Consider the following 22,779-nt stretch of genomic DNA (forward strand, 5'->3'; position numbering starts at 1 on the left):
TGAAATCTCAGCCATTACCATTAGTGAGAACTAGTCTCTCCCTACACAGCAAAGTCCCTGAATGCCTTTAATGACTCATTTTCTTCAGACTCCGGGTGCGAAACTCATCAGCACCTATTACTCCGTTGGGCTTCTCATGCACAGAGGACCTAAACTGTTCAGAGCGCTCCAGGCCTGGCGGTCTTCCAGCTTCAGTGGGCTCAGGGTGTGGGCAGCAGACTGGCCTCTTCCCCCAGGGCGCCCACCGGGCCTGTCTCTCCCTAGGTCCACCACGCTCCGGGCCCGGGGCGCATCTCCGTCCTCCCTCCTCGCCCGCCCCGGCCCCACGGGGCCCTCCTCCCCGGGCGGGCCCAGGCGGCGCGTGCAGGACGAGAAGGCCGCCGCTCGCGGGGCGGCGGGGTGGCCCAGGCCGGCCGAGAAGCCTCGCGGGCCGGACGCGAGGGGAGCACTGACCGGGGGCCGGATTCCCCGAAGGCCGCCTCGGCCCGCCGGGGGCTCGAGGGCACGCGGAGGCGCAAAGCGAAGGCCACGGGCGGCCACAAGCGGTGAGGCGGCGGGTGGAGAGGGGCCGGGCCCGCGGCCGCGGCGCGGGGTGGGAGCGGGGCGCGCGCCCGCGCGGTGGGCGGGCATCCTGAGGGGCCGCGGAGGCGGGCGCGCGCCCCGCGGGGGAGGGGCCGGGGAGGGGCGGGGGGAGCGCGGAGGCGGGGGAGGAGGAGGAGGCTTCTCCCGGAGGAGCCGGGCGGACCGCGCCAGAGTCATACTGAGCCTCACGGCGGCAGCAGCGGCGGTGGCGGCGGCGGCAGCAGCAGCGGCAGCAGCAGCAACAGGCGGCGGGCCCGGCTCGGGGGCGGAGGCGGCGGAGGGGCGGGGAGCGCGAGGAGGAGCGACGCGGCCCGCGCCGCCGCCTCTTCCCGCCGCATGGACGAGCACCTCAGCCTGCTGCGCTCACCGCCGCCGCCCTCCGCCCGCCACCGCGCCCACCCTCCCCAGAGCCCCGCGAGCGGCGGCGGCGGCGGCGGCGCCCACACCCTGGTGAACCCCGGCTACGCCGAGCCCGCCACAGGCCCCGAGCTGCCGCCCGACATGACGGTGGTGCCCGGGGACCACCTGCTGGAGCCGGAGGCGGCCGACGGCGGCGGGGGCCCACCGCAGGGCGGCTGCGGCGGCGGCGGAGGCTGCGACCGCGACCGCTACGAGCCGCTGCCGCCCGCGCTGCCGGCCGCCGGCGAGCAGGACTGCTGCGGGGAGCGCGTGGTGATCAACATCTCCGGGCTGCGCTTCGAGACGCAGCTCAAGACCCTCTGCCAGTTCCCGGAGACGCTGCTGGGCGACCCCAAGCGGCGCATGAGGTACTTCGACCCGCTCCGCAACGAGTACTTCTTCGACCGCAACCGGCCCAGCTTCGACGCCATCCTCTACTACTACCAGTCGGGCGGCCGCATCCGCCGGCCGGTCAACGTGCCCATCGACATCTTCTCCGAGGAGATCCGCTTCTACCAGCTGGGCGAGGAGGCCATGGAGAAGTTCCGCGAGGACGAGGGCTTCCTGCGGGAGGAGGAGCGGCCCCTGCCCCGCCACGACTTCCAGCGCCAGGTGTGGCTGCTCTTCGAGTACCCGGAGAGCTCCGGGCCGGCGCGGGGCATCGCCATCGTGTCCGTGCTCGTCATCCTCATCTCCATTGTCATCTTCTGCCTGGAGACGCTGCCCGAGTTCCGCGACGAGAAGGACTACCCCGCCGCGTCGTCGCAGGAGCAGTTCGAGGCGGCCGGCAACAGCACGTCGGGGGCGCCCGCCGGAGCCTCCAGCTTCTCGGATCCCTTCTTCGTGGTGGAGACCCTGTGCATCATCTGGTTCTCCTTTGAGCTGCTGGTGCGGTTCTTCGCTTGCCCCAGCAAAGCCACCTTCTCGCGAAACATCATGAACCTGATAGACATCGTGGCCATCATCCCTTATTTCATCACTCTGGGCACCGAGCTGGCTGAGCGACAGGGCAATGGACAGCAAGCCATGTCCCTGGCCATCCTGAGGGTCATCCGGCTGGTGCGCGTCTTCCGCATCTTCAAGCTCTCCCGGCACTCCAAGGGGCTGCAGATCCTGGGCCAGACGCTGAAGGCTTCCATGCGGGAGCTGGGCTTGCTTATCTTTTTCCTCTTTATCGGGGTCATCCTTTTCTCCAGCGCGGTCTACTTTGCCGAGGCAGACGACCCCACTTCAGGTTTTAGCAGTATCCCGGATGCCTTCTGGTGGGCAGTGGTAACCATGACAACAGTAGGTTACGGTGACATGCACCCGGTGACCATAGGGGGCAAGATTGTGGGGTCGCTCTGTGCCATCGCTGGTGTCTTGACCATTGCTTTGCCAGTCCCTGTGATTGTTTCCAACTTCAATTACTTCTACCACCGGGAGACAGAAGGGGAAGAACAAGCCCAGTACATGCACGTGGGAAGTTGCCAGCACCTCTCCTCGTCGGCGGAGGAGCTCCGAAAAGCAAGGAGTAACTCGACTCTGAGTAAGTCGGAGTATATGGTGATCGAAGAGGGGGGCATGAACCATAGCGCGTTCCCCCAGACCCCTTTCAAAACGGGCAATTCCACTGCCACCTGCACCACGAACAATAATCCCAACTCCTGTGTCAACATCAAAAAGATATTTACTGACGTTTAATATATGATACAAGTGACATGCTGTGCTCAGTATTGTGTGGAACGTGCCCCCTTGGTCTGTGTATGCCCTTGTTTTATACATTTCCAGACCATTCATCAAGGAAAGGACATGAAGAAGTGGAACGCACACTTCATTTTCCCTCTCCCTACTGCTTCATACTGAAACAGGTGTCTGTTTTGCAAGTGGGCTGCATTCTCTCAGCTCTCCATTGTTTTCTCCCCCTCTCTCTAATATTGCAAAGAACAAACTTACTTTAAACTTGATTTCTAGTACACACCCTCTAAAACAAACAAACAAACAAAAAGCAGCTGTACATCCTGGGAGGAAATGAAATTAAAGAACAGTTAGAGTAACCGCCTAACCTCAGAATTAAAAGACACTTGTTTCTTTACTAAGTAAAGCTGGCACGTACTTAAAGGATGCTTCAGTGTGATGGACTGTTCAACATTATTGAGTATTTAGTTCAATTGCCTACGCTGTGGATGTGTGGATGAGAAGTCTGATTAGAAGAATGACTTGTAAACCCACCGTGAGTTTCTTTGGTTTTTGACTGGGATTTCTTCTATTCGGAACCCCTCCCGGAATTTTAAAGATATATACAACTTTGAACGAAGGGAAATGCCTGAGATGTCCTGATCTGACTAATCGGTTGCAACTCTTTGGGGCTTGTTGAGCATTTCGAAAGGGGTAGACTAACAGATTCCTCTGAACTTCTGTGTGTGTGTTCCAAGCAACATCTACCAAAGTGTAGAAACAGATGTTTTCAGCGCTGCTGAGAGAAACAAACAAAATTCCTAACGCGTCTGCGAGATAAGCTTCTGCAGTATCACAAGAAGATTAAAGTGGCAGACACTCCTTCCAGCGGAAGTTACTAATTCGGATCTGACTGATGCAGTTCCCATAGCAACCCATGTTTCCTGGGAAACCCGAAAAAGGTTGTCATGGCATCTCTTGCTCTGTAGCCCCACCCCCTAGCCCCTGCCGTTTCCACAGTAACCTTTCCAGATGGTTCCTACTTACAGGATGTCGGAAGGAAAACCACTGTTTGAATAAACCGCACAAATAAAGTTATGTCTGAGAATCTGAGGGTGGTGAAATGAATCACAAAATGCGTTATTTTTTTACTACAGAAAATCATTGATATCATCTCATAATGATTGAATCGAGAAGGAAAATACTGCCTTTGGAATGTTAGATATACACCACAATGAGGCATGATTTGAATTCAATGCCGACAATTAGGCAATAATTTAAAAGGATGCTGTTTTCTTCCTCCAGGAAGTTTCAAGCCAACAGATGAAATTTAAAAGCAAATGTAAAAGCGTTCTGTACATAAGCATATGAAAGATCCAATCAGTGTACCTGAAACCTTACTGCAAGGGACCTTGAGACTTCCTCTTAAAAAAAAAAAAAAAAACTCCAGATCCCACAAGAGCACTTGAAAAGCTAAGTAAACTTTAAAAATATAAAGGATGCACGCTTTTTAACTGAGGGAATTGCAGACAATCAATAAAAAAGACGGATGGGAAGTAACCAAATCTTGGGGAAATACCTGCAAGTTTCAGCCACACACCAGGGTTGCCAGAAGACACACAGAGAATCAGGTGAGCACTGTGGGGGTACTGAGAGCTCTCCCTCTTTGTACAGGGAACCAGGGAAATGCTGTTCCTGTTTGGGTTGGTGCTACTTGCAAACCCAGTAGTTTCATATTAATTACGTGCAAGTGCCTTTTAATGATCAGTTACAACATCTTTTCCATTTGATTTCCCTTTTGTTAACTGTCCTTTGGTTTCTGTTGTCTGTGGCAAACGGATGGCAGGGGGGAAGTCATCGCTCTACAGAATAACCTTCACCCAAACTGAAATGAAAATGATTCCATTCCTTCTACTAACCCTCTTGGCTTCTGCACAACCTGTTTCCCCTTAAAAAAGGATAAAAGGCAGAACCTACTGCTGTTAGATTATTGGCCCAATTTTAACATACACAATTAGTCATACGCAGCAGTACGGTTCTTTTCAATAAAAAGTGGTTAAGGTTACAATAAGGGTAACAAATGTGTTTAATGTATTTTAACAAAACCATTTTAGTTTATATACATTATATGTATTATATGTATTGATATTGATAGGGTATGACTAACTATTCTATCTTAGAGTAAATTAGAGTAACCCTGAGTCTAAAACTCATATTTTCAGGTAGTCAGAAGCCTACTTACTTTATTGTTTGTGTATTTAAGACAGTGAAAAAGAATGAAGACTGTATGAGGGGGAAGAGGAAGGAACAGACAAATAATAGAGGCAGGAAAAGTATATGCATGTTCATTGCTTTCTCTGTACGTGCATGCAAATAGGACTCCTTTATCTAGTTTCCTTTGCTACTTGTTAGAGTTGCTTTCACCACTGATCTACCTTTTGATCAAACTCTTGGTGTTCTTAATGACCAGACATTCTTTTTGTGACCCATTTTGGTGGTAAACTGTTAGACACACTATAGTAATAACGTAAGAATAATTTTTGTGTCTGTTCTTAAAAGATCTGGACGTGAAGATGAACAAAGTGCAGTGACCCTTTATTCGTTTTTTTATTTGAAAATATAGAAACCTTGCTTTGTTGTGTGAGTAAATTATGGTTGTACCATAATTTTTAGAATTGTATGATTATTAATAGTAATATGAAGAAGACCTTTTTCTTCAATCCAGAGAAATATGGCTTTTTGAATCATAACTTTGACATAGTATAATTATGTTCTAGTTGCCAAACTAAAAGCTCCTTAAAAGGTATAGGTTCTGTATCTTGACAAAGTTTTGGATACTAGTGCCTACCACAAAATGTAGCACTTTCTATGTATTCAGTACATATTTGATGAGTGAATGGCTCTAATCTTACGTTAAGGTTATTTTAAGGTTTTTAATGAAGTGATTTAAAGCATAAGCTCTGCAGTCAGACTGCTAGGGTTTGAATCCTGACTATGCTGTGTGACACTGAGCAAATTACTTAACCTCTCTGTGCCTCAGTTTCCTTATTTGTAAACTGAGGATAAGAAATGGTACCTCGTAGAATTGTGAATATTAAATGTTGATACAGGCATGATACTTAGAAAAAAATAATTGCATGGCATGCAGCAGAGATTTTGCCAAGAGATTACATTATTATTGTGATTGTTACTTACAAGCATTGTATAATTACTACTGAGGTTTGCAAATGATATGACATACATAAATAATCAGTGTCTTCCTATTTACTTTCTGTGTAACAATAGTAATTACCATTTAATTACCATGTCCTGGATGCTCTCAGCTCTGCAAGGTAAGTGGTATTCACCCCACTCTAGGAGGGGAAAAACTAGATGGCTATGGTTAAGTGATTTCCCAAAGACTTCCCAGCTAGCCAGAAACCCAGCTATGATTAAAGCCAGGTCCTTCTGGCCCCCAAACCCATATTCCTTTTATTGGGTGAATTGAAAGAGATTGAGAAAATAAATTTCTTATGCTTTTAGGTTTGACTTCAGCCCATGTTACTAATTAATGAATTTCTGTAAAGAATATATCTCCAGAAACCTATTTTATGCAGTATATTGAAAATTAACCCTTTCTAAACATCAGATACTTTTAACCATAGGGATCAAGTATCAGGTATTTAAATTGAACAAAGAGATTGACTTTTCTAGTAATAAAAGATCACTTTCTTATATTATTGATTTGTCTGGATTTAATATTATACTCAGAAAGTATAATTAGTCATAGTAGTGATACCTGCTAGGGCAATAGATATTTTTCAGTTTTAAGATTAATTTTCTATTTTCATGTGCTTTAATCTACAATCGATAGTACTATGCAAAGTGTTATTTTTTCCATCTCCTCATATTTTGCCTAGGTTACTGAAGAACGATGGCAGCAAGTAGTATAAATATTTTGACTCTCTCTTGAGAAAGGAGAAATTACTTAGAACAAAAGGATTGAAAGCACAAGGAGATTGCGAGCTCATTGAAATTTGTGACATGATTGCCTTACCTAATAACTCCATGGATCTTTAAGAGCATCTGTGCTCAAAGAAACAATAGAATATAATTTTGGCCCACATAATAGCTGTAGCCCCTTCTCTAAGGTCCTAAATCATTTAGAAAATGAAAATGGATAGTGATTTGGGCTTACAGCAAAATGCAAATGAGTCTAAGTCCACATATATCAGTCAGCTTTGCCAAACCACAGGCTTCACTGTTGAGCTCAGTGCACGTCTTAGATGTTGAAAAGTATACATATGTCTGTGTGTACAAAAGATTCATGAGAGGAGGTGTGACTGGAACAGGGCACATCCATCAACACCCTGGGAAAAATGTACATACCCCACAGCTGGTGAATCCAGAGATGAAAATAACAGCATTGCTATTTATTTCCTTTATGGTGCTTTTAAGCTGACATTATACCAAATTTTAGTGCCCACCAACTATTATAACAAACAGCTACAAATATGAGGAGGCGTTCTATCAGTTATTTCTGAATTTTGAAATAAAATTTCTGGGATTGAAATTTTAAATGCCGAGTATGAAGCAATTTAAAGTCATGGTTTGTTTATATGAAACTGGTGTTTACCTCTTTGGCATAAAATGTACTCAAGCAACTGCTTGAGCGATTGTATCTAAATTCAATATAAAATACCAATCATCTATTCCTTTGAGAACCATAACTATAACTTAATGACTTCTATACATTTAAAATTTCAACACTTTCTATAGCAGTTCCAAGTCCTTCCCACCTCTCAGCTGTGAATAACCCCTCCCACTAAGAAATGCAGAGAAGTACACCTGCCCCTCCCCCATCAATTCGAAGACTTATGGAAACACTGTGAGATAGATGTGAGGAGCACAAGAATGAGACAGAGGATATTTAGGGATTGCATTTTAGGGTGGGGCTTTTTTTCCTTTTTCTTTTTCTTTTTCTTTTTTTTTCTTTTAATTATTTCACCTTTTGAATGAAGGAGGGTAAGACTGTTGCTTTGGTGCTACTAATTTTCTGTATTTTGTTTTATATATATTAATGAAGTCCCTGAAGTCACTTGTTTTCCCTAACTTGCAGGGAGTACTTGAAAACCTTCGAGAGAGGGCAAATCAGAAAAGGCAGGAAGAAGGGAGGGGAAGCCATGCAGAGCCCAAACCCTGGGCTATCATGACTCAGCTCCTAACCTCCTGCCAGAAAATGGCCATTGCTATAGAGTACATGATAATAATATTCTTTATATACTCACATCCACCTTGCAAATTTCATTTAACCGACTCAGAGAGGTCAGGAAGTTCTCAAATATCTGTCTTCGTCTTCAGTGATGCCGCAAACTAATTTTGTCTTCAGAACTGTAAAGAAAAAACATTTTACAGAGAAACGTTTTTGTGGTTTCCCTCTTTTTCCCCCCTTTTTTGTACTGGATGTGTTTTTCCTTGCATTTCAAATTTTGCACCATAAACCATCAAATACATTAAAGAGGAGATCTGGAAAAGAGGCTCCATCATTTTCTTGGGAGCCATTTTATTATTGCTGCAACCTAAAGCATGCAGAATAGGAGCTCTAGCCTGAAAAGTAAATCCTGGGATCCTGGTTGTGAGAAAGATGGCACTTAAATGCACGAAAAATGATGTTTCATCATGTCTGGAGAACATCATGAATAAATATGGGCATGCAGGGCTCTGACTCTGCAGATCATGCCCCCAGCATGGAGGTTAGGAGTGGAGAAGAGCTTTTTCTTTTTCAGTGAGCCCCCAGCCTCACCCTTACCCCTTCCATCAGAGCACAAAGGCTCTTGGGAATCTCTTTTGAGATTCCCACTAAATTTCTAGAATGAAAGCTAGCATTGCACTTGTGTGTTACATGTCAATCAGCATTGGTTTTGTTGTCAAGTTTATTTTAAACTCCTGTTCTTTATGGAAATTCTCTCTGAATCCTAAAGTTCTTATTTTTATACATTTAAACATGTTCCTTAAATTAAACATATGATTTAATTTGGAAAAGAATCCAGTAAGGGTAATTTGTTATATACACACACACACACACACACACACACCTCACCTGTTATTTTCTGTCCTAAGATATATTTACTTTCTGTCCAGAAATCTAAACCATATAAAATTGGTGAATTTCCAAAATACTGGTTTTCATTCATTCACATTTACAAAGCATTTTTATTTTTTTATAGCCTTGCTTAAGAGGCAGATTTATTGCCTAGTGTTCTCAATGTGTTTATTAATGTAATAGTAGATTCATATAAGTAAATACATTCAGTCTGTCACTGAGTTTAATCATTTCACTTCCTAAATACCCCTAAAAATAATCTACTTTTCTGCATCACTGTCACCACCACTTTAATCCACACTACTCTCCTCTCTATCCTGGGTAAGTGCCAAGGTCTCTTGACTGGCCTCCTTACATGTCCTGTGGCCAGTCTGACCATTCTCCCCCTGGTAGCCAGAAGAATCTTTTTGAGACTCAAATCCGATTACATCACCTGCCCCTACTTAGAATCCTTTGAAGGTCTTTTTCTTGTTTTGGGGATAGAGATCCAAAGGTTTCACATAGCTTTCATGGCCACACATGATCTCTCTCAGCCCTGATCTTCATCCACTTATGGGATTGGTTCCCTTTCCCCCTTCATCTATGGGGATCTTTGCAGATGTTCCCACTGCTAGCCCCCTCCTCACTTTCTTAACTTCTATTTTTACTTCAATACTTCCAAGTTATCTCTCATGACTCTGGTTTTATCAATTCCCCATTTAGGGTACCCTTCATCAAATTTAAGGTCCCTTAAGAACCACCACTATTCTATGTGCCATTAAAAAAAGAACTGCCAATTATGAGGGAAAGTACCAGTGATTTTAAGGTACATCCTGATTTCATAGGTTCTCAAATCTGAAAAAGTGTGTCTTAGAATTAATTGAATATACGATGTGTTCTTGGCATGGCTGTCACTTTATATTTATTTGTGTTATATGATTAATCTATCTCTTCTATGAGAGCAGGGACTGTATCACTCTTCGTTCATCATGGAATCCCTTACCATTCGCTCCCAAATCTGCTCCAAACACTTTCACCCCTGTCACTTCTGAAAGTGTACTTTTCAAGGTCATTGGTGACCTCTGATAGCTAAACCCAATGGTCATTTCTCAGTGCTTGTTTCATTTGACTCATCAGAAGCCTTTGGCACTGTGGAATACTTCTTTCCTCCTGCAAAGAATTGCTTCATTTGACTTTAGGACCCAACACTATGTGTTTTCTCACTACCTCTCTTCTCTCTCCTTTTTAATCTCTTTTGCTGGTTCTTTCTCATCTCCCCTGAGTCTTAATGTTTGAGAGCCCCGTGGGCCACAGCTTAGTCCTTAGACTTCTTTTCTTTCTATATCCCGTCTTACTCTCATAGCTTTAGACTATCTATATGTAAATTTCTCTCTCCCCCCACCCCCCCCGGACCGTTCCCCTGAACTTCAGATTGCATTTCCAGCTCTCTACTTGACATCTTTACTTAGACATCTGATCTCTCAAACTTAGTATGTCCAAAACTGAGCTTCCCTGTCTTGCACCACCCTTGCCACCAATCCTGTCTCTTGCCCTTTTCCCCCTCTCTGTGACTATAACTTCAATCTTCCCATTATTCAAGCTAAAAAAAATCCTTGGAATTATTGTAGATTCCTCTCTTTCTGTCATACCGCTTTTGCAAGCTATTGGCAAATCCTGTTGGCTCCTCTCTTAAAATGTTTCTGGAGTCTTACTTCTGCAGCCACCTATTCTAAACCATCATTATCTCTCACCTGGGTTTTTTTTTTTTTCCAGTTTATTCATTTATTATTTCTGAGAGAAGGAGAGAGCGCAGTCAGGGGATGGGCAGAGAGAGAGGGAGACACAGAATCCGAAGCAGGCTCCAGGCTCTGCACTGACAGCATAGAGCCGGACACGGGGCTCGAACTCAGTAACTGCGAGATCATGACCTGAGCTGAAGTCAGACGCTTAACTGACTGAGCCACCCAGGTGCCCCTCACCTGGATTTTTAGAGTACCCTCCTGACTGTACCCCATCCTTCATCCTTTCCCCTGCTGGAGTCTGTTCTCAATGTAGCAGCCAGAGAACCTTTTAAAACATTTGTCAGATCATGTCACTTCTTGGTGGCAAAACTCCCATCTGGCTCTCCATTTCCCGCAGACTACACACTAAAAGCCCTCACGTGGCCTGCAAGGCCCTACCTTTTCTACCTCGTCTTACCCTCACCCTTCTCACCTCATTTCTGACTCTTCTCCCCTTTGATCCTCTACAGCAGCTGTGCTGGCCTCCTTGCCCTTCCTCAAACACACCAGGCACGCTCCGCCTCGGGTCTTTGTACCACTGTTCCACTGCCTGGAACGCTCTAACATCTGATCTCTGCGTGGCTGGCTCCATCAGCTCCGTAGCTGTCACTGCCTCAGTGAAGCCTTCCCCAGCCACTCTGTTTAAACTTGCAGCCCCCACAGCACTCTCCTTTAGCCTTTCTCTGCCTTGTATATTCCCTCCTCTAACATACTAGATATCTTACTTGCTTTTTGTTTGTTGTCCATCTTCCTTTCCCTTCCATGAGCATAAGTGACCTTTGTCTTTCATTGCTACTATATCCCCCAGGATCTGGAATATTGCCTGGAATAAAGTTGGTGCTTAATAAGTCTTTGTTCAAGGAAGGGATGAGAGGAAGGAAATTCCAATTTGAGTGTTTTTAAACTATAAGCAAAATTTTCATGTTGTGTATCTGTGCTTCAGTCTATCACTGTGAGGCTTATACCCCTTATGCTTTTTTGTTTTTTATTTTTTAACATTTATTTTATTTTTGAGAGAGACAGAGACAGAGAACAAGTGGGGAAGGGGCAAAGAGAGAGAGAGAGAGAGAGAGAGAGCGCACGACAGAACTCGAAGCAGGCTCCAGGCTCTGAACTGTCAGCACAGAGCCTGACACGGGGCTTTAACTCACGAACCTCAAGATCATGACCTGAGCTGAAGTCAGACACTTAACTGACTGAGCCACCCAGGCGCCCCCTCACCGTGCTCTTTTGGATAGAATTTCTAATAATTGGTTCACTGGGGAGGGCTTCCATTTGGTAGAACATGCTCCAGCAGGTTTTACCCACAAAGTACTACCCAATTGTGGCGGTAGAGTTCCTTAACATAAATAATTTAAATATAACATTATAAGAGATATCGCTCGTAATCACCATGGCTACCTAGAGTTGGAATGCTTCACAGAGACTGTGTTTCCTACCCTAGACGGTAATAAAATGCTGTTTATAAATGATACTCAATATATATTTGTTGACTGATTGGCTTACATAGTATAGCAAAAATCAGAACACGTAAGTGATATCTATAGGAACTTACCTGTCTAGCCAACATTCTAAGAAACCTTTCTGTAAGTTCACTCTTGCTTTCAGTTAATGGTGAGTCTTAATATATCCATGGGATTTCCATTACTCTGGAAGCTGATTAAATAAGGCATTAGATATTTCATCAATGAATCACCTTGAAGAATTACATTACTGTAGTTGTGACCTTACTGAGTAAAATAATTGCTTTTACAAAGTAAATTTTGATGTAATTGTCAAGTTATATGGTAGGCTCACAAAAATTGGTTATTTTTTTAAAGGGACTTTTTCATATATGAAAGAGAAGATGGGGACATTGAATCCAAGAGCAGTAAGAGCAGATTCTCTGAGTGACTGTTATTTTTTTTTAATGTTTATATTAATTTTTGAGACAGAGACAGAGCATGAGTGGGGGAGGGGCAGAGAGAGAGAGGGAGATACAGAATCCGAAGCTCCAGGCTCTGAGCTCAGCACAGCGCCTGACATGGGGCTGGAACTCACAGACCGTGAGATCATGACCTGAGCCGAAGTCGAACGCTCAACCGACTGAGCCACCCAGGCGCCCCTCAGAGTGACTTTTACAGTGGCAAAACATAGGTCATTTCTAAATAAAATAGGTGAGAGGCATCAGTAGTAGTACATGTTGGTACTGGGAAATTCTTAGAAGCTTTGGAAAACCAAGGTGTGTAGTATGGAATTACTGAGTCTAAATGAAAGCATTGCTGTAAAGGAGTACCGCAGAGTTGAGGTAATAGTATTGTGGGATTTTAGGTAATCTTGTAACAGAGGCACTTCCCTGTGTAGTAGGAAATGGGGACTCTCCAGATATGAATAGAAGGGAACTTTTTCCATGCTGCTCCTGGATTTGCTCTCCCTGGATTTCTCAGGCACATCCGACCGGAACTTGACTAGGTGTTGCCTCTGTACCTCTACATGGAACAATTTCCTCACGAAACATGTCCCTAAATTAAAGAAAACTGACGTATACGCTTCAGATTACATATGGAGACCAACAGAAGACAGAAACTCTGTTTGCCTCCATCACTTTATATAATGAAGCTCACATAGGACAGAGATCATTTCTTTTCTGAGGGCACGTTGTCAGGACTTTTTAAAGGAATGACACAAAATAGAGGATTGGAATGAGTAATTTTCATTTCTTATTTTTTCATGTTTTTTTCTGGTTTGAAGAATTATTGTTGATATATATATATATATATAGTATATATAGTAACCTAGTGTATATTAACCTGTACAGGTTAATATAATACTAAGTTAATATTATATATATTATATAATATATAATATATATTATATATTGTATAATATTATTATATATTATATTATTTTATATTATCTTATATATAATATATTATTACGTATAATTATATATTATAATATTATATATTATTATATAATACTAACCTAGTATGGGTTTTTACTGGATTTTCTGTTAAAAGCTGGAATGGCCAAGGTATTAGAAATTATAAGCGGCAGCCTCACATACCATTACATTTTACATTTACCTCATGTATGACTATAGGACAAAAAAAATTCAGGTATTCACCAACAGATTACCTCTGTAAGAAATTATAATAAAAAGTATGTTAGAGTGACACTGTCCTGGATTTCAAAAGGTAGTGGGTGACTAAAAACCACAGGCAAAAATAGTTTCTCCAGGGAAGAACTGTGTTTGAATTGCTTTACACCTGTATTCTATAAATCTTTTACCTGCAACCATTTTAACTTATTCTAAAAATCAATTTATTTTACTAGGCCACAATGTGATTTAAGGATATTTATTATTAGCAGACCTAAATATTGCTGTGATTACACCTCACAGCTCATTTTCCCATGACTTTGCAGATTTTTGACAAAGCTCATGTCTTTTTCAAATTTTTTTAATATTTATTTTTGAGAGAGAGAGAGCACAAGTTGGGGAGGGGCAGACAGAGACAGAGAGACACAGAATCCAGAGAGGCTCCAGGCTCCAAGCCGGCAGCACAGAGCCGGACGCAGGGCTCAAACTCACAAACCACGAGACCATAACCTGAGCCGAAGTCAGACACTTAACCAACTGAGCCACCCAGGTGCCCCATCAAAGCTCATGTCTTAACACATTAGCAACTCTAATGACTGAGTTTAAACTTTTTTTGTTTGCCAAGAGTACATAATTTCCAAGAGGCCAATCAGAGAATTATGCATAATTGAACAAGAAAATTTTCTAGTCCTTTGGCTAAATCATTACCATTTGGTTGGCAGAATTCATAGAGCTTGTTGGTGTGCAGCCAACTCTAAGTTATTTAATAGATGTCAAAGTATAAACACATAAAAACAAAGTTCCTGTAAAATAGAATGATTGTAACCCTTTCCTCATGAAATACAAATTAGTAAGGCTAGCAGTTAGGTAAGTTGGGTTTCTGTATCTCTTTTGTTTAGGCCTTGGTGAAGGTATTAATTACTTTTTCACAAGCTTGATAATTATAGAAATTTGACTGTTCTTATCCTCTTTTCTTGCTTCTTTTTTTAAAAAATTTTTTTACATTTATTTTTGAGAGACAGAGAGAGAGCACAAGTGGGGAAAGGGCAGAGAGAGAATGAGACACAGAATCCGAAGCAGGCTCCAGGCTCTGAGCTGTCAGCACAGAGCCCAATGCGGAGCTCGAACTCACAAACCGTGAGATCATGACTTGAGTCGAAGTCAGATGCCCAACTGACTGAGCCACCCAGGCGCCCCTCTTGCTTCTTATGTTAAATGATTTATTTGGTCAAATATCATCAATTATAAGTCACCATTTTCTGTTATACTTCCTTTCCCTGTTTTTGTAGAGTTGATTTCGATACCTAAGTAAGCCCTTCAACCCATTTCTTAGCCACTAATGTAAACATGATTAGCATCCAAATATCACTTTGATTTCTTGTTTCTGTTAAATTGCAACTCCCTCCACCCCTACAGTCTATTAGGATGCCGAGCTATACCTTACTTATTTAATAGTCCCAAGAGCCTTGAGGCAGGCACTGACACATGAGGTTAAAAAAAAAAAAAAAAAGGCTGAACCTTTCATATAAAAAGGATGTAAATAGTAGCAAGACAAGACTAGCTTAATAGAACCATCTCAAGATAATGAAAGCTACAGTAGCATTGAGCAGAAACTAGGCACTTAGGAAATGAAATGGATGCCAGATCATTCATGTTACTTGTAATTTCTTGTAATTGGTAGTCATTACTAGCTATTAGACCATTGTAATTTTCAAACGCTCATAATGAAAATTAAGAATACTGTGATGCAAGAGTGTACTCTTGCTATTTGGCCAAAGATTAGTGTCAAGAAGTTCTCTCTTTCATGAAGGATGATCCAGTATAATCCAGGCCAATAAAGAAAACTTTTCATTAAATGATTGCCAAGTACACAGTAGGCATATGATATTGGGTTTTGTGAGTTGATGATTCTTCCACAAAAAGCACATTCAAGTTCCAGATCAACACTTGTAGGCATTTGCCACTGGATTTCAGATACCTGCTAAAACCAGGAGTATGTATGGGAAATAATCTTCTCCTTCCCTCCCTCCCGCTGCTACCCTCACTCCTCCACCCCCTTTCCAGAACCCTGAGCATGGGATTTCCATTCACTTTAAAAGAGTTCTCATCTTAGGTTACAACAGTGGGATATACAGCCAGGAAAGAAACAAACCCTTGGAAGTACATTGAGAAAATTAATACATATATTTTCTTTAAAAACAGGCACTCAGGGGGTGCCTGGGTGGCTCAGTGGGTTGGGTGTCTGACTTCGGCTCAGGTCATGATCTCGCGGTCCGTGAGTTCAAGCCCCGCGTCAGGCTCTGTGCTGACACCTCAGAGCCTAGAGCCTGTTTCAGATTCTGTGTCTCCCTCTCTCTCTGACCTTCCCCCATTCATGCTCTGTCTCTCTCTGTCTCAAAAATGAATAAACGTTTAAAAAAAATTTTTAAATAAATAAATAAATAAAAATAAATAAATAAAAATAAAAACAGGCACTCAGAACCTTTCAGATGGTTGTAAAGGTGAAGATAAATTTTTATGTTGAAAAAGCAGGGGCGCCTGGGTGGCGCAGTCGGTTGAGCGTCCGACTTCAGCCAGGTCACAATCTCGTGGTCCGCGAGTTCGAGCCCCGCGTCAGGCTCTGGGCTGATGGCTCGGAGCCTGGAGCCTGTTTCCGATTCTGTGTCTCCCTCTCTCTCTGCCCCTCCCCCGTTCATGCTCTGTCTCTCTCTGTCCCAAAAATAAATTAAAAAAAAAAAAAAGAAAAAGCAAACAATCACATTGGTTTAGACTACATTTCGAAGTGGGTATTAATAAGGATAAAAGGGGGGAAAGGGTGCCTGGGTTAAGCATCCTACTCTTGAACTCTTGATTTTGGCTCAGGTCATGATCTCATGGTCGTGAGATTGAGCCCCCGCCACCTCTACATTGGGCTCTGATCTGGGCACGGAGCCTATTTAAGCCTCTCTCTCCCTCAGCTTCTTCCTCGCACACACGCTCTCTCTCATAGATGATAGAAAGAGAGACAGAGAGAGAGAGAGAGAGAGAGAGATGATAGATAGATAGATAGATAGATAGATAGATGTAAGGACAAAAAGCTCATAATTTCAGCATACTCTGAAACTTCTTCTAATTTATAAATTAAGTGCTTTTGATAAGTTTAGAAAATTAAATTGGTTGAACTTTTCAGGGTACCTGCAAAAAAAAAACCCCCAAATTTTGAAAAGTATAATGAATAGAGTATTTTATATTGACATAAAGTCTATAATTTTTTTAAAAACTAAATACACAGTAAATTATTGTGCTTACTCTGTCCAACAGATACCTGAAGAGTCCCACATAGAGAACTGTATTGCTGCACGGACCAGTAGGATCCTCATTTTTAAATTGCCTACATCAAGAACCCTGTGTTGGTCCTGTCGCTGATGGGCAGTGATCTGTCTGCCAGTGCATATTTTTGTTTCAGTTGACATTAAATAACATGTCTCTAATAAATGCTTTATATAAAGGAAACAGCTCTAAAGCTGGAGGATTCTCTTCGAATTGTGTGCAATACTAAAGATAGTGATAGATGAAGAAGAACATTCGAAAATATTAAGGGATCATTTCAACCTTTTGACATTTTGGTGAAATTGAATCACTCAAAAACTAGTCAGTACTGCTGATAAAGAAAACCTAAATGTTTGTTTCCAACAAGCCAACTGGTACTGTTTTCTTCTTTCAGTTAATCACTGGACTGTGTTGAATCATGAGATATAGTAACGTTATCTTCTGTGTTCTGGCTTATGTGCAACCTTATTTGTGAAGGCGTGTTTTGTACCAAAGGCTCTCCTACGTAGATTGGCCCATTTACACATAAATAAGTGAAATCTACACTGTGCCCAGATGAATGGTGTTCAAGACAGACTGGCCTAAAAGAAATGTGCCTTGCTTGATTCAACATCCTTTTATTTTTTTGACTCAAAATGATAGATTTGCAAATTTGTCTCGTAGGTAGGTTTTAGCTGAGCATAAATTTAAAAGTATATTAGTACTTATGTTTAAGTTGTCTATTTCAGCTAAAATTTTAATATTTGGTTATAGTTTTCAGCAGTTCATAGATATTATAATCACTCAGTTTAGTTTTCGTATGATGTTTGGTGTGGTGAGACAAAGCACATTCTTGAAGATATATTATAATATTTCATCTAATGTATAGAATTTCCTTCAAAATTGTACCTGTAAAAGGTTTCTTGACTCATCCTCTATTTTTATAAGTTATTCCTTTAGAAATGGAACTTTTTTCAATAAAATAAGCAAAGTTTTAGTTGGAAAAGAGATTTAGGAGGTCATGAAGATGATTTCCCATTTGGGGACATTTCACTTCTGTGCCATTATTAATGTATTTACTGTGACATTTCAGCAGAATGGTAGCTATTTGTATATTATTTAATAAGCCTTATGGAAAGTCAAACTGTGAACATTTGGTATAATGAAGACTTTTTTTCACTTTCATATTTTATTTTTGAAACATACCTGAGCAAATGCGTAAATAACCAATTTCCTGTTACTCAAATGCATAGCGACGCTGTTCTAATAAGAGTGCTTGTAGAATTTTAATTACATCAAAATATTTCAGTAGCAAAGCCAAGATGATAATACTTTTTGATGCCATGTAAAAGGAAATACAGGTGATGAGTTTCATTGTTAATATATAAGAATCGATAACTAAACAATCTTATACCTGTTAGCAGCAAAGGATGTAGGAGATAAAATCCAGGTAATTTTCTTTGAGTCAATGCCTACAACGAATTTTGCACAATCTGCTGATAATTCTTCTGTGGTCAAAATTTTGAGACCAGATCACTCTCGGGAAAAGTGAAGTAAGTGACTGCTAAGTATCTCAGATTTGAGCTATGTGAACCTCCCAACTGAATGATTTGTAATTAAAGTGAAAACATAGCCAAAGCCACCACCATGTTTTTGTTCTGTTAGCACACATAGAAGAGACGCTGGCCCAGAGAACTGTCAATCCATTCCAGCCACCTAATACTCATAACTGATGTTCACAGACTTGTCAGCAGTTAAAGTAATTCACATCAACTATTGGGATGATTGAAACAAACCAATTAAATGTCCTATAAGGGGTTTTAGACATTCACATGTTTTAGTAAGGATCGGTAGGCATTACAAAAATAGACACAGGTACTACCTTCAGGAAACACCAATGACACAACTTTAAGTATCATGTATACTTAATATCATATCTGCATTATTATTACAGGCCGCGGTTTCAAATAAAGACAAAACCTGGACTTTGAGATAAAAGCACAGAATGGCACCAGATGAGTAAACTGTCATATCTGATATGGTTCACCAAATGTATAGTAAAAATACAGTATTGATCTAGATATCATGAAACCAGAGTTCTTACCCACTTTCTACCTGTGGGACCCTAGATAAGTCACTTACTGTTGCTAGGCTACAGTTTCCTAAGTTGCAAGGTGGTTGTGCTGGGTTAAATAATCCCCAAAGCCCATTCTCAGCCCCCAAATCCTCATTTATACACATTTGAAAAGTCTTTGAAGAATACTTAAAGTACTCAGATTTTTCTTACGCATCTCCAAAGGAAAGAGTAAATTGAAATAAGATTTAAACCTTTAAAGTGTCATAAATATACCATTCTTCAAATTGATTGTGAGAAGAGGAAATAGGATGTTTTTTCTCCTCTAAGAATTGTCACTGGCCCGTAATGGGATCATGAAAAAGTAGAAAACCCACTGTGCAGAATGGAAACAGATTAATGAAATAGCTGCAAAGGAAGAGGAGGTTATTTGTTCAATTTAATTAGAACTTAATGTGATTTGAAATTACATATGAAATGCTAAAAACAGTTCCAGAGCTGTACTGCACACTCAACATTATAACCCTGGACTAGAAAGTGGGAGAAGGTTGGAAGGATGGGGATGTTTGCCTTATGATCTCTTGATTTTTTTTTCCCCACAAGAAGCAGTTTGGTAGAGCTTAAGCAAGTGTCTTTGCTTTAGTGCTGGCTCTGCTAATAATTTATGTGCCCTAGGAAAGTCCCTTTGACTTCTCTGAGCCCTAGTTTCTTTATTTGTGCAGTGAAGACTTTAAATTTAGTAATCTGTACGTTTCTTTATATCTTTGAAAATTCTATAATGTTTCCAGAATATTCTGATATGCACATACATGTTGCTCCTCTCCAGGCACTAAGATGCCACAGATCTCTGTTCATATGACTGAACAGACTACAAATCCAAACGTTCATATTTCTAATTGACCTCAGCAAGACATTAAAAAATGTAACTTTTAATTTGGACCATGGCTTAACTATTATGACTTATCATTTCATCCTTGAATGGTGGGTTAGTTACTATATAAACAAAATTTCTGTGCAAGTGAATCTTCCGTTTAAATCTTTGTAGTTTAATAAACACTTAGCAAACCAGAATTAAATATATTATGCTTGCCAGTGAACTGTAGCAGACTGCAAGGTGCGTTTTTGTCACATTAAAAAGGTAACGCCGTTTTTGGTCCCAGAATTCAAATGACTATAATTTGAAATAATATTCACAAAATGTTGTAAACTTTTGTGAATACAAAAGAGGCCTGATGGAGCCATGTTGTAATTAGTTTCGCTCAGGAGTGAGAAACGAAATTCAGGGATAACCCAAACGCTTCTGTTTGGCTTTTGTGGACAGTTGGAAAAAGAAGGGTTATAGCTTTTGTACAACATAGATAAGAGATAATTATACCCATTGAAAACCAAGAGTATATTCTGGTTGCTGGTTTTATGGTAGAAAGAGATTAGGATAGAAAGATGCTAAAATATGGACACTAGGGAAATTGTTAAAATGATAGCAGTCCATTTGAATAATCTAGAAATATTTTGTCATAACGAGATTATTTGTCCAGAGGTTTAGTCTTCTATCCTTCCATTCAGAAAAGGGGGCAGTTTTTAAAGGCCTCTATCACAATAGGAAATGTATATTTTGACTAGCCGAGCAATTCATTAAAACATTTAATCTGATAATTTTTGGTCTTGTGAATCTGAATTTTCACTTTAGGTGTAATTGAGTCTCTTATATATTCGTGTTAGTGATATTTGTGAAAAGTAACTTTATCCATTTTTTTTAAAGTTGACGAAATTTGCTCAATGGTGATTCTATCAAATTGTGTTCATATTGTATCTTGCAACAATTTGTGAACTGACCATACAGAAACAAACCATAGTAGTATCTCTTCTGGTGAATTGTATCCATGGTGTGATCTCTTAATGCTGGGTTTGGGGCGGGAAGTTAAGTATTTAGTTGACTTAAAACTAATTGTCAAAGTGTTTTTAAAACTGTAGGACTATAAACCAAATAGGAATATACTCTTCTTTTGTTCAGTGTAGACCATTTTTGGAACTACCCCATACAATGGCATAATTTGGGGTAAAAAGTTCCTCTATATGTATACAAGGGAAAGCAAACAGTGTATGTAGTATTTCCATGTAGTATGTTAAATGTAATAATAACAATAATCCATTTCTGAAATCGTATACAGATAGTAATTATGCAGACATCCAAATACAATTTTTTCATAGGAACGTCTAACATTTGTTTATCTCATACTTTGCAAAGATCATTCACATCTTATTTAATCTTTAAAATATCCATATGAAGTAATAATAGCATCTGAAGTTTAGAGATTAACCAACCAGTGGAAAGATCAAGTGACTTGTTCAAGACCATATGGCCATCAAATGGCTCCAAATCTCATTTTCTTTACACTGTTCTCCCTTATGTTATTTTGCCATTAGCTGTAAAACTTCAGCTGAAATCTAATTCTACATGATATGTTGGGAAATTTCAGAGTTGGAGAACGAGGCATTTTTTGCTATTAACAGACCTTGTTAGATACTTCCAAAAGAGAGTCCTCCCACAGGGTGATAGCCAAACATTTTCCATCTAGAACATAATTAACTCCACCAACCCTGATCATAGACACCAAATCCACGTGTTGTCATAATGTTATCTTCTTCCCTAGCTTTCTAATTTCCCTAGACAAGTTATCTTCTTCCCTAATTTCCCTAGACAAGTTATCTTCTTCCCTAGCTTTCTAATTTCCTTTTTTAAAAAAAAAAAAAAAAAAGTCTACCATAGTAACTGACTTCTGAACAGTTGAAAGAAGCAATAACCCAAGAAATGGCCAACATTCTGATTCAGAGAAAACGTACCGTCAGACCAACCACTGTAACCAATTTTCAGCCCACTGTCTTTCGTCACATGTATGCTGTGATTAGCAGAGGACAGGGAAGGAGGAGAGGATAGAAAAACTGTCTTCATTTTAAGAAAACTCCTTATTCTAACTATTCAAAAAGAATTGGTTATCAAATATTAGACTACAGGATTAATACCTGCATTCTAATACATGTTCAAATACATGGTAAAGTTTATCCCCATATTTAAAAAGTAGGTAATTTCCCTGATAAAATTAAAATCTGATGACTGCTCAGTTTGAATATAGAGAAGATTCATGTGTTAATTCATGACATAATACAACATTTTTATTCTTTCTTTTTAAACAACAGAGAGGCACTGTTAACTGCTTTCCCTTGTAAATCAACAGTCTGTGATACGTTCTGTACTTTTACTCACTAGTAATGCAATGTTACTGTGCATAATTAAGTGGAACATATGCTATATTATATCAGAATTTAAATTTTGCTAACCTTAAATTTAGTTCTCTTTATCAAACAGATAAGTCAATCAAGTATTATTTTGTATGGAATGAAATAATCATTCTCAAATAATGACGTAGTAACAAATAATGGAATTCTGAATAGAATGTAAAGTCAAAACTTCTTTTCTATATTCGTCTTCCTTTGACATTGAATTGTGTTCACTTATCACTTATTAATGTAAAGTTTAAATAAGTTTTTATGCCGTGTTCTTGGATGTTCTTGTCATAATACATTCGAGCCTTCTGTTAAGTAAATACAGTAAATACCTGTGAGTTGATTATGTGATATTTTTATCTGACCCATTTTTTAAAATTTGTCATTGTATCTAAAGTATTTTCATGGCAAATGTTATGTGCAGAATTCAATAAAATACCCCCCAAAATCCTGTTACTCCTATTAATTAGCTCCAACTTCTTTCTTTTCTCTCTCCACCTGCCTTTTCTCGTTTTGGTTTTGCAAAACAGGAAACATCAACACCCGAGCTGTTGTTAACAGCTTAAGTATCACCTAT

At 40.7% G+C, this 22,779-nt stretch overlaps 1 protein-coding gene across 1 annotated transcript; it reads left to right on the forward strand.

The window, feature by feature from the left end:
* The first annotated feature begins 754 nt into the window (after nucleotides 1-754).
* Nucleotides 755-22,050, forward strand: KCNA3 (potassium voltage-gated channel subfamily A member 3). The gene is made up of 2 exons (XM_049616605.1): nucleotides 755-4,268; nucleotides 16,859-22,050. Exon 1 carries the CDS (start codon nucleotides 919-921, stop codon nucleotides 2,662-2,664), a length of 1,746 nt encoding a protein of 581 aa, XP_049472562.1. The 5' UTR covers nucleotides 755-918; the 3' UTR covers nucleotides 2,665-4,268; nucleotides 16,859-22,050.
* Nucleotides 22,051-22,779: the final 729 nt, after the last annotated feature.

Source organism: Panthera uncia (assembly GCF_023721935.1).
Source record: "Panthera uncia isolate 11264 chromosome C1 unlocalized genomic scaffold, Puncia_PCG_1.0 HiC_scaffold_4, whole genome shotgun sequence".
Taxonomy (NCBI): Eukaryota; Metazoa; Chordata; class Mammalia; order Carnivora; family Felidae; genus Panthera; species Panthera uncia.

What these genes read in the sequence shown, in the direction of transcription:
- KCNA3 (XM_049616605.1), top strand. Translation starts at nt 919, where the DNA reads ATGGACGAGCACCTCAGCCTGCTGCGCTCACCGCCGCCGCCCTCCGCC.